The 11,971-nt window shown below is 45.2% G+C and overlaps 1 protein-coding gene across 2 annotated transcripts in view; it reads right to left on the reverse strand.

The window, feature by feature from the left end:
* The window catches only part of rpe (ribulose-5-phosphate-3-epimerase), a 50,317-nt gene extending 49,757 nt beyond the window's left edge, over window positions 1–560 (reverse strand). The window contains exon 1 of one of the 2 annotated variants that reach the window (XM_038786512.1): window positions 318–560. In XM_038786512.1, the coding sequence (XP_038642440.1) occupies window positions 318–542 (225 nt within the window). In that variant the 5' untranslated portion in view covers window positions 543–560. The remainder of the gene's footprint in view (window positions 1–317) is intronic. The other variant, XM_038786504.1, reaches the window with a different exon arrangement.
* Between the last annotated feature and the right edge of the window lie 11,411 nt (window positions 561–11,971).

Consider the following 11,971-nt stretch of genomic DNA (forward strand, 5'->3'; position numbering starts at 1 on the left):
GCACAGCACCTCTACTTTTTCTCTTTGCAGCAACAACAAATATATAACAATATATGGAGAAGTGTGAAGTTATCCACTTCGGTCAGAAAGGCTGGAAAAATTGGTATTTGAGTGACCTGGGTTACAGAGTTAACATTCACATTCAGAAAGCCTTTATTACACAGGATATAAAAGAGTGAAGCAATCATTGCCATTCTCAATATTCTTGCTGAGACAGCTGCAGTCCCAGGTACAACACTCCTGCTCCAACCTACAGGCTCCCCAACCACTTAATGAACCCACCCGAGCACATCTTCGCAGGCAGTGGCCTTGCTTACCCGTCCATCACGTCCAAATGCAGGTAGTCCGCCCCGCAGTCCAACATCCGCTTGCACTCGGCCCCGAGCTGGGCCAGGTCGCTGTTGAGAATGGAGGGGCCGATCTTGCAAATCTGCGCCATCCCGGAACTGTCGGCTATTCTGAGACAGAGGGGGACTGACCTTCAGTCCGGCATGCACTGCGGGATAGCTCCACGCAGCGCACTCTGGGAACTGATCCCTCATCCGGCATGCACTGCAGATCGCTCCCCGCAGCGTACTCTGGGAACGCCCATTGAGGATAGGCATTTAATTAGATAGAAAACAACAAGCAACTATTTTAACAAGTGTTTTAATGGTACGTAGACGTTATTTTTATCGTTCTTTTTGCTCTATCTTTGAAACAGGCATTACTATTTTGCTGATTCTTTTAAAATAAATTAATTTTTTTATGAATAAAGGTGATTATTGTTTGGTTAATTTTTTCAAATCTGTGAAACAATTTCAATCTGCACTATGTTATATAGCTTTGTGTGGTATTCTTAAAAGTGTTTGTATGTTTTAATTTAGATTATGGTCATATTATTTTAAAACCGCCCCAGGGCTTTTTGCTGTCACTGAGCTTGTAAGATCTGATTTATTAGTGTTTATAGAATCGCTGCAGTACAGAAGAAAGCTATTCGGCCCATCGAGCCTGCATCGACCCTCTGAAAGAGCACCATAGCCTGGTCCATTCCCCTGACCTATCCCCATAATTGCAACTAACCTTTGGACACTAAGGGGCAATACACCCCTGTATGCTTCACCCGATGCCGGTGTTATGTAGGAATACATTGTGTGCCGTGCGTTGCCCTATTATGTATTTTCTTTTATTTCCTTTTCTTTTCATGTACCTAATGATCTGTTGAGCTGCTTGCAGAAAAATACTTTTCACTGTAACTTGGTACACGTGACAATAAACAAATCCAAATCCAAATTTAGCAAGGCCAATCCACCTAACCTGCACATCTTTGAACGGTGGGAGGAAACTGAAGCCCTCGGAGGAAACTGTGGTTAGCAGTGCTGCCTCACAGCGCCAGGGACCCGGGTTCAATTCAATTCTGACCTTGGGTGACTGTCTATGTGGGCTTTGTATGTTCTCCCCATGTCTGCTTGGGTTTCCTCCGGATGCTCCGGTTTCCTCACACAGTCCAAAGATGTGTAGGTTAGGTGGATTGGCCATGCTAAATTACCCCCAAGTGTCCAGGGATATACACATGAGGTTCTGGCAATAGGGCGGGTGAGTGGACTGAGGTAGGGTACTCTTTCAGAGGATTGGTGCACACTTGCTGGGCTGAATGGCCTTCATGTGCCACTGTAGGAATTCCATGGATAAAAGCAAATTACTGTGGATGCTGGAATCTGAAACGAAAGGGAAAATGCTGGAAAATCTCAGCAAGTCTAGCAGCAACAAAGCTTTGACAAAGTCATCGGACTCGAAACGTTAGCTCTTTTCTCTCCCTACAGATGCTGCCAGACTTGCTGAGATTTTCCAGCATTTTCCCTTTCGTAGGAATTCCATGGTTCTAGGAAACCCATGCAGACACAGGGAGAATGTACCAACACCACACAGTCACCCAAATTCTGAATTGAACATGTCTCTGGTATTGTGTAGCTGTCCCTGGAAAGTGTGTACACGTGTGCATGATCTGCATGTGGTGGTCACACATGAGCTGTATGTTCATGGAGTGGAACCCGTTTCTGTTAACGTTGGGCACTCCCAGGTGACCCGTTGAGCACAGGGCTGCATGATTGCCATCCACTATCCCCTGGACCTCATCCCGGCGATGTCGGAGAATCCTGCTGCCCGGGCATCCTGTTGGGCTTGGACCATGTCAAAGTGGATGTAGTTTTCCGCCTGGAAAAACATGGCATCCATGACCTGTCAGATGCACCTGTGGGCTGTGGTCTGCAAGGTGCCACACAGGTTCTTGCTTGAGCCCTGGAATGATCCTGAGGAGTAAAAGTTCAGGTTGCAGTGAGCTTGAAGGCCACCGGGAGCGGGTATCCTCCTCCTCCCATATGGTGCCAAGTCCCGGAGGACATGGCATAGGTGCCACACCGTGTTGAGGCGGAACTATCTGCGGCACACGCTGTCTGTCATCTGTTCGAATGACAAGTGACGCCTGTACACCCTGGGGCTCCCCCTTTTGGTCCGTTCCTGGCCTGATGGGCGGCCGGGTCCTCAGGGTGTGGGGCGGGGTCGGCATATAGGCCGCACCTCGAGCCTCTACAGATGTTGCTGCTGCCACCGTCTCTGCCGTCGTGCTGCCTGACCTAACAGCACCACCACCAGGGCAAGGCGTGGGTCCAACATCCCTGCCATAGCGTTCAATATCTGTAAGGAATCGGGAGAGGGTGTTCCACCCCGGGACCCTCCGTTTGCCCATTGATCCCATACCCGGAACGCCATGTCCGGGCACTCCTGGCCGCAGCGGGCCTCCCTCATCAGACCCAGTCCCTGTATCCCGACACCCGTTCATAACGTCACCTGGGCCCGGCTCTGGTCCCTTCCCCGTTGCACTCACTCACCCTCCTAGGGAAGGGAGGAGGGCAGGGAAGGTCGTCTAGCGGGAGGGGAGCTTGCGAGGAACAAGAAAGAACAGGGAGGAGTGTCACCCACAGGAGAGAACACAAACCCCTCCTATATGAGGCAAAACCAGGGAAACAAATGGACCCATCCTCTCTCGAAAAGTCAAATTCACGAGGGGAATGGAACCTGCCCCCTGACCCCACCGGTGAAACGGAGACAACCGGTGAGTGAGCGAGGGGCAGGATCCCAACAACATCGTATATATGTGGGTAAAGTGCGGTGCAACTCGACCACCAAGCAGTAGGAGCCCCACTAGGAACCTGTTAAAACACTGTAAAAATTAACACTACTGTAAAAATGTAAATTAGTATTGGAGTCTCAGTCATGGTTATGGTGACAGTGAGGGGTCTTGTTGTTTCTATTTTTGTTAAATATCATTGTAATTGTTGTTGTATTGTCATTTTTTTTTTAAAGAATCAATAACAACAGCAATGCCAGTATAAAAGAATGAGCAAAAAAACCCTCCAAAACACTTGTTAATCTTGTTGCCTGTTGTCTGCAATATAAATCTGCAGTTTAAATGCCTGCCCTCCAGTGGCTGCAGCGTCACAAGGGGGTGTTGCTACATCGAAACTGCGCCACGCTGGAGTTTCGCCGCAATTTCTGAGTGCCGGTGAATGCGTAGTTTTCTCTTCCAGTTTCGGCGGACCATTGCTTTCGTCGATATTCGGACCATTATTATAGGTATTGGTAAGAATGTTTGATCCTGAAAATGATGCTTCCTTCTCTATCTGTGCATAGTTCATTTTTGCTTTGTTCAAGGATCTTGATACAAACATTATTGGCTTCCCTTCACCATTGGGTATTATGTCAGACACCTCATACGGTGATGCATCATAAATCAGTCGACCCGCCGGCGTGATTCTCCATTACGGCGGCCGGTCAATGGGATTTCCCATTGTGGGGCAGCCTCACGCCGTCGGGAAACCCCCTGGGCGCCGGCAAAATTGAGAATCTCCAGTAAGCCTGCTGCCTATGAGTACTGTATTTTCTAACCTGCAGGGGCCCTGAATGAATGACTCTATAAAGAAGACCATTACCAGCTGTAAACCAGAGACTTTAATCAGCAAGTGTGCTGCGAAGGTGTGCTAGAGAAGCACCATCTGAAGCAAAGACTCATCTTTTGACCTTCATCCTAATTATTTTTCACTCCCTTGGGCTGCATGGTGGCGCAGTGATTGGCACTGCTGCCCCATGGTGCCGAGGCCCCACGTTCGATCCCGGCTCTGGGACACTGTCCGTGTGGAGTTTGCACATTCTCGTCGTGTTTGCGTGTGTTTCACCCCCACAACACAAAGATGTGCAGGCTAGGTGGATTGTGCACGCTAAATTGTCCCTTAATTGGAAAAAATGAATTGGGTACACTAAATTCATAAATCCCACCCCCCACACCGCCTGTCACCCGTGTTTGTTTGTTGTCTTGTGTGTGTGGGTAGAGGGAGGGGCAGATAAATTGGGAGTCAGGGATTAGATATTCGTTAAGCAATTGTATTTACTGCATATTTACTGCATATTTCATGATGGTTCTTATTATAAATAAACAGTAATTGTGTTTAAAGTTACAAACCTGATGACTGTAATTATTGGGCTGCCAAGGGCCAAAGACTTTGGGTATTTTTAAAAGAATTATTGATTAATTCACTTATGTTGTGACTCCGGGATGAGTGGGGCTGACCGCGCACTTGCTCAGGGTGTCATAGAAATATGGCGTTAATTTATTTTTCTCTTTTGTATGCACGAGGGGGGTGGGGGGGTCAGTTCTTTCTGTTCTTAGTATTTTCAGTTATTAATATTTTGTGAAAATGTGAAAATTTGAATAAAAATTATTTTTTAAAAAAAATATATGGACCTACATTTATCTGGAGATAAGCTTGACTAAGGTCAACTTTACTGAAATACTGGCCTGTAGCCAACCCAGCAAATAAATCAAAGGCAGCGGGTACTGTTCTGCATAAAGTACCAGATTGATAGTGACTTTAAAGTTGCCACATCTGCGTACCAAACCATCTTTCTTCATTACAGGTTCAATCACGTGGGCCAATCACTTACATTAGTGGGTTTGAGGACCCCCGTCTTGACCAGCCTCTCCAATTCTGCCTCAACCTTAGGCCTGATCGCACACGGCCTTTAAGCATCTTGCTTGGTCCTCATCCTTAATTTTAGCTTGACTGGGATCTCTTTCATTCTTCCTAACTCTCCACTAAAGACTATGGCAAGTTTCTTTAAAATCTTCAGCAAGCCTGCTTCAGACTCCGACAGATTCACCTCAGCCCAGTTTAGCTTGATTCTCTCCGGCTAGGTTCTCCGCATTACTAGAGATGGATAGTTACCTTTAATGATATACAGGGACAAGTCTATGGTCTGCCCGTTTAGCTGCACATTTACATTGATGCAGCCCCTCAATGGCACTACTTCCATAGTATAGGTATTTAGTACTATCTTTGATGGTCTGAAGGCGCTATGCTGTAGTTTCTCTTGGGAAACCGTTTCTGGTACCAGTGAAACTGCTGCTCCAGTGTCCACCTCCATTTTCACCAGTTGTCCGCCCATTAAAGGAGTGACTCAGTAACGGTTTATTGCACACACAATGGCCAGTACGCTCAATGACAGTTCATCAGCTGACTGTGACTCTGGTCCTTTTTCATGGCTTTTTGGTGTCACGTAGATCTTTTTCCCTCTATCCGGTTTTCCACTTGATACACTTGGTTCTTTCTTTTTATAGACCTTGTTTGGATCTTGTTTCATGTTCGATGTGCCCTTTTTTACCACAATTCCTGCATTTTGTAAAGTTTGTTGCTGCGTGCCCAATTCTTGCATATCAGTAGCAATTTTGAACTTGGGACTTAGCTGACATTTTATGGATTCTGCTGCTCAAACTTAATTATTGGGCTTCCTTAGCTGCTAATTCCATAGAGATTGCGACTTCTAAAGCCGTCTTTAGGTTTAAGTTGTTTTCTGTTAATAGCCTTTTGTGGATAGCTTCGCTTCTCAACCCACACTCTTGTTGGTCTTTAATGGTGTAACTCAAGACATCTCCAAATTCACAGTATTCAGCTCATTTCTTCAAAGTAGCCAGGAACTGTGTGATTGATTCACCTTCTTGATGGTTATGTTTCTGGAACATGCATCCCTCAGCGATGACCAAAGGTTTAGAAGTGGCCCTGCAACATCTCCACAATCTCATCATAGGTTTTTGAGCCTGGTTTTTCTGGCTGCACCAGACTTCGCAGGAGGTTGAATGTATTCCACCGCCCACCCCCCACGCCCCCATTGTACTCAGGAGAATTGGGACTACGAAATCTGCCACAATTTTATTCACTTGGACAAAATAATCAAATCTTTCAGTATATGAGTTCCACCACCGCGTTCTCATCATACGGTACCACAGCGCCAAAAATACCTGCCGTTTGTAATATGGAAAGGGCTTGCACAATGTGCTACAAAATGTTTAGCGCTACCTCACTTCTTGTTCAAACAAGGTACCTCCGAGCTCAGCCTGTTTTGGGGTTTGGGAACACCCTCAGCTCTAAACGATTGTTGCAGGTTACTTGCTACTTACCATTGTTCTCCCTGTACCACTCAGCATATTTACAGGCACAACATGTGGCAAGTTTCTTTTTAATATTGTTTCTTCTGAAATCTATTCTTACAATTTGGTTCCTTCAGTGGCTGCTGCCAATATTTGGCACACTGCCATCACTAGCTTTGGTGTCGCAAAGTTGTTACCTTCTTAATGCTTTGCAGATGTCTGCAAATAGATCAACGGTTTTTCTGTATTATTTTAATTTTTTTCTCGGTATTTATCTTTACCGGGGGGTATGCCAGTAAGGTGCTGACCTCCTCGGTGCCAGTTTTCTTTGTGGAATTATTTAAAGGATCGGCTTACAGACCATGAAGAGTTTGATTGGAAACACGTTTACTCTACAGGCTGTTAGGACAGACTGCGCATTTGCCCGCGCATCTATATGTCACGCGATCGGACTGTTAAAGTGACTGTGCACCAACTAGGAACAAACATGAATACACAACAGTTTACATAGAAATATACATAGAAAATAGGAGACCATTCGGTCCTTCAAGCCTTCTCCCTCGTTCATTATGATCATGGCTGATCATAAAGCCCAATACCCTGATCCCCATATCCCTTTAGCCCTATGAGATATATCTAATTACTTTTTGAAATTAAGCAACGCTTCGGCCTCAACGACTTTCTGTGGTAGTGAATTCCACAGATGCACCACTTTCTGGCCGAAGACATTTCTCCTCACCTCCGTCATAAAAGATTTACCCTTTAACCTCAAACTATACTAGTTCTGAACTCCCCCACCATCGGGAACATTCTTTCTGAATCTACCCGGTCTAATCTTGTCCGCATTTTGTAAGTTACTATGAGATCCCCTCTCCCTCTTCTATACTCTAATGAATATAACCCTAACCGATTTAGTCTCTACTCATATGACACTCTCGCCATCACAGGATTCAGCCTGGTAAATATTCGCAGCACATCCTCCATAGCAAGAACATCCTTCCCCAGATAAAGAAGCCAAAACTGCACAATACTCCAGGTGTGGCCTCACGAATGCCCGACACAATTGCAGTAAAACTATTCCTTTACTCAAGTCCTTCCGCTATGAAGGCCAACATACCATTTGCCTTCTTTCCTGCCCGTTGTACCTGTGCACTTACTTTCAGTGACTGATGCATGAGGACAGCAAGGTCTCACTCAGTATCCATCTCTTTCAATATACACCAATTCAAATAATAATCTGCCTTCTTATTTTTGCTGCTGAAGCGGATAACCTCATATTTATCACATTATAGGGCAGCACAGTAGCACAGTGGATAGCATTGTGGCTTCACAGCGCCAGGGTCCCTGGTTCGATTCCCTGCTGGATCACTGTCTGTGTGGAGTCTGCATGTTCTCCCATGTGTCTGCGTGTGTTTCCTCCGGGTGCTCCGGTTTCCTCCCACAGTCCAAAGACGTGCAGGTTAAGTGGATTGGCCATGATAAATTGCCTTTAGTGTCCAAAAACTTAGGAGGGATTATTGGGTTATGGGGACAGGGTGGAAGTGGGGGTTTGGGTGGTTCAGTGCTGACTCGATGGGCCGAATGGCCTCCTGATCTGTATGTTCTATGTTCTATACTGCATCTGCCATGCATGTGCCCACTCACTCAGCTTGTCTAAATCCTACTGAAGCAGCTTTGCATCCTCCTCGCAGCTCACCCTCTCACCCAACTTTGTATCGTCTGCAGATTTGGAGATACTATATTAGTTCCCTCGTCCAAATCATTAATATATAATGTGAACAATTGAGGTCTAAGCACATATCCGTGCTGTAGCCCACTAGTCACTGGCTGTCAATCCGAAAAAGACTAATTTATTCCAACTTTTTGCTTCCTGTTTGCTGACCAGCTTTCTAACCATCTCAAGACACTACCCGTAATCCCATGTGCTTTAATTTTACACAGTAATCTGCTATGTGAGAACTTGTAAAAGCCTTCTGAAAGTCTGAATAAACAGCTACCAGTTCTCCCTGGTCAGCTCTACTAGTTACAGGGCGGCACGGTGGCATAATGATTAGCACTGCTGCCTACGGCACTCAGGACCCGAGTTCGATCCTGGCCCCGGGTCACTGTCTGTGTGGAGTTTGCACATTCTCCCGTGTCTGCGTGGGTTTCACCCCCACAACTCAAAGATGTGTAGGGTAGGTGGATTGGCCACGCTAAGGGGCTAAATTGCCCCTTAGTTAGGAAAAAAATTATTGGGTACTCTAAATTTATTTTAAAAGCTCCACTAGTTAAATCTTCAAAGAATTCAAGTATATTTGTCAAGCATGGCTTTCCTTTCGTAAATCCATGCTGACTTTGTCTGATTATACCACTGATTTCAAATTCTGTGCTATGAAATACTTGATAATGGACTCTAGCAACTTCCCGACTACTGACGTTAGGCTCACTGGTCTACAATTCCCTGTTTTCTCTCTATCTCCCTCTTTGAATAGCAGGGTTATATTAGTTACCTTCCAATCTGTCGGAATCATTTCCGAGTCCAAAGAATTTTGGAAAATGACCACCAATGGATCTACATTTTCTAAGGCCACTTCTTTAAGTACTCTGGGAGATTATCAGGCCCTGGAGAATTGTTTGCCTTCAGTTCCATTAATTTTCCCAAACCATTTCTTTACAAATACTAGACAAAGAGGGCTTTGACAAAGAGTCATCGGACTCAAAACATTAGCTCTTTTCTTCCCCTACAGATGCTGCCAGACCTGCTGAGATTTTCCAGCATTTTCTCTTTCCTTTCACATTCCAGCGTCCGCAGTAATTTGCTTTTATCTTTACAAATACTAATTTCCTTCAGTTCCTCACTGGAACTTGTGTTTCTCAGAACTTCGGTACATTATTCATGTCTTCCTTTGTGAAGCCAGAAGCAAAGTACAAATTTAGTTCCTCAGCCATTTCTTTGTTTCCTGTTATGAATTCCCCCGTTTCTCACTGTAACGGGCCTACATTAGTTTTTTTCAATCTCTTTCTCTTTACATACCGACAGAAACTTTTACAATCAGTTTTTATGTTCCCCGCTTGCTTACTTTCAAATTCTACTTTCCCCATCTTAATCAATCCCTTGGTCTGCCTTTGCTGAATTTTAAACTGTTCCCAATCCTCAGGTCTATTGCTTTTTCTTGCTAATTTGTATGCCTCTTCTTTGAATCTAATACTATCTCTAATTTCCCTTGTAAGCCCTGGTTTGGCCACAGTTCCCTTTCTACTCTTGCGCCCAATAGGAATAAACAACTTTTGGAGTTCACCTATTCGTTCCTTGAATGCCTGCCATTACCTGTCGCAGTCCATCCTTTCAGCAATGTTTCACAGTCCGTCATTGCCAGCTCATGCCTCACACTATCATAGTTACCTTTACTGAGGTTCAGGGCCCTGACCTCAGAAACAACTAACTCACTATCCATCTTGATAAAGAATTCTATCATATCACGGTCACTCATCCCAAAGGGTTCTCTCACGACTAGATTTCCAACTAATCCTTTCTCATTGTGCAACACCCAGTCCAAGAAGGCCTGTTCCCTTGTTGATTCCTCAACGTACTAGTCCAGAAAACTATCCCGTATACACTCCAGAAATTCCTCCTCTATTGTACTGTGACTAATTTACGTCACCCAATCTATATGCAGATTAAATTCACCCACAATCCTTTATCACATGCATCTCTGATTTCCTGTCTAATTCTATTACCAATATTACCACAGCAGTCTGGTGGTCTGTATACCATACTTACGACTGTTGTTTGCCCCTTGATGTTTCTTAACTCGACCCAGATTCCACATCATCTGCACAATTTTCTTTCCTCAATATTATATCAATGTCTTATTTAATCAACAATACAACTCCACGACCCAAGAGCCCTCACCCCTGACACCGAGCCCCGAGCCCCTCCCCCGCGACCCCTTCCCCGTCCCCCGACCCCTCACACCCGAGACCCCTTCCCATGATCTCCTTCCCAATGACCGAGACCCCTCACCCCGGTGACCCTGCCCCACCGTGAGCCCTCCCCCAACCCCCTCACCCGACCTGACCCCTCACCTCTGACCTGACCCCCGACCCCACCCCCTGCCTATTACTTTTCTTACATTCCTTGTTGTCTTTTTCTCTTGTTCTTGATTCCCCCACTCTGAATCCTCACATAGGTTCCAATCTGCCTGCTATATTAGTTTAAACCCTCCCTACCTGCTCCAGTAAGTACCTGCCCCCTCAAGGACATCAGTCCCAGTCCTGCCCAGGTGAAACCTGTCCAGTTTGTGCAGGTCTCACCTCCCCCAGAACTGGTGCCAATGCCCCAGGAATCTGAAACCCTCCCACTCACACCATTTCTTCAGCCATGTATTCACCCAACAATTCCCTATATTTTGCTTTCAGGACCTCATCCCTTTTTTATCTATGTCGTTGGTACCGGTGTGTAGCACGATCACTCGCTGTTCACTCTCCTCCACCAGAATGTCTTGTAACCGCTCCGAAACATCCTTCATCCTTGACCCTCGCACCAGGGAGGCAACATACCAACCTGGAGACTCGTTTTCATTCCATGAAAGCAAAGACAAGATTGCAAATGTCATGGAGTAGTTGAGGACTAGGAAGAGAAGTAAATTCCCAAGTTTATTTCACTGCTTGTACTAAACCTTCTTCTTAAGCAGTCCCTCGGTTAAACTGGTCTTCATCTGAGTATCAATAATAGGAGGTTACAACTATCCAAAGCTGGTAAAATAGACAAACACTCCTGCTCTTAGCTGCCATCTAGAGTGTATGATTATCAAGCAAATTACTCTTTGTGGTCAAGTACAATGCTGACATCCAAAGTTAAATAATATGCAATGTAGAATAAAATATAAAATAATACATCACTGATTAGACCCGAGAAAGAGAATTTTATCCAATTCTGGGGCGCACCCTTTTGGAGAAGGTGCAGGATTTGTACTTGACTAGTACAGAAATAAGGGTTAGACAGAAATTAGAGAAGCTCGGGTCATTTTCTTCTTAGATTACAGAAGGTTAAGATTCAAAATCATGAAGTTCGCATAAATAAGCGAGAAAGGTATTCCAATGTAAGGAGGGTTGATCATTAGCAGACACAAATTTCAGGTCATTGGAAAAAGATCCAAGGTAAAGAGAAATCTTTTTACACAGCAAATTGTTATGCCCCACAAAGCACAGCCTAAAAGGACGAAGTAAGAAGGCTTACAGCACCAGAAAAGGACGAAGGAAGCAAGATCCCATAATAACTTTCAAAAGGGAACTAAGGGTGAAGATTCACAGGGCTTTAGGGAATAAAGAGGAGGATGAATTGAATAGCTCTTTCAATGAGCCAGTACAGACACAATGGGCTGAATGGCCTCCTGCTGTGCTAGATAGGGGCTGGTTTAGCACAGGGCTAAATCATTGGCTTTTAAAGCAGACCAAGGCAGGACAACAGCGCGGGTTCAATTCCCGTAACAGTCTCCCCGAACAGGCGCCGGAATGTGGCGACGAGGGGCT

This window comes from Scyliorhinus canicula, chromosome 2 (genome assembly GCF_902713615.1).
Source record: "Scyliorhinus canicula chromosome 2, sScyCan1.1, whole genome shotgun sequence".
NCBI classification, from domain to species: domain Eukaryota; kingdom Metazoa; phylum Chordata; class Chondrichthyes; order Carcharhiniformes; family Scyliorhinidae; genus Scyliorhinus; species Scyliorhinus canicula.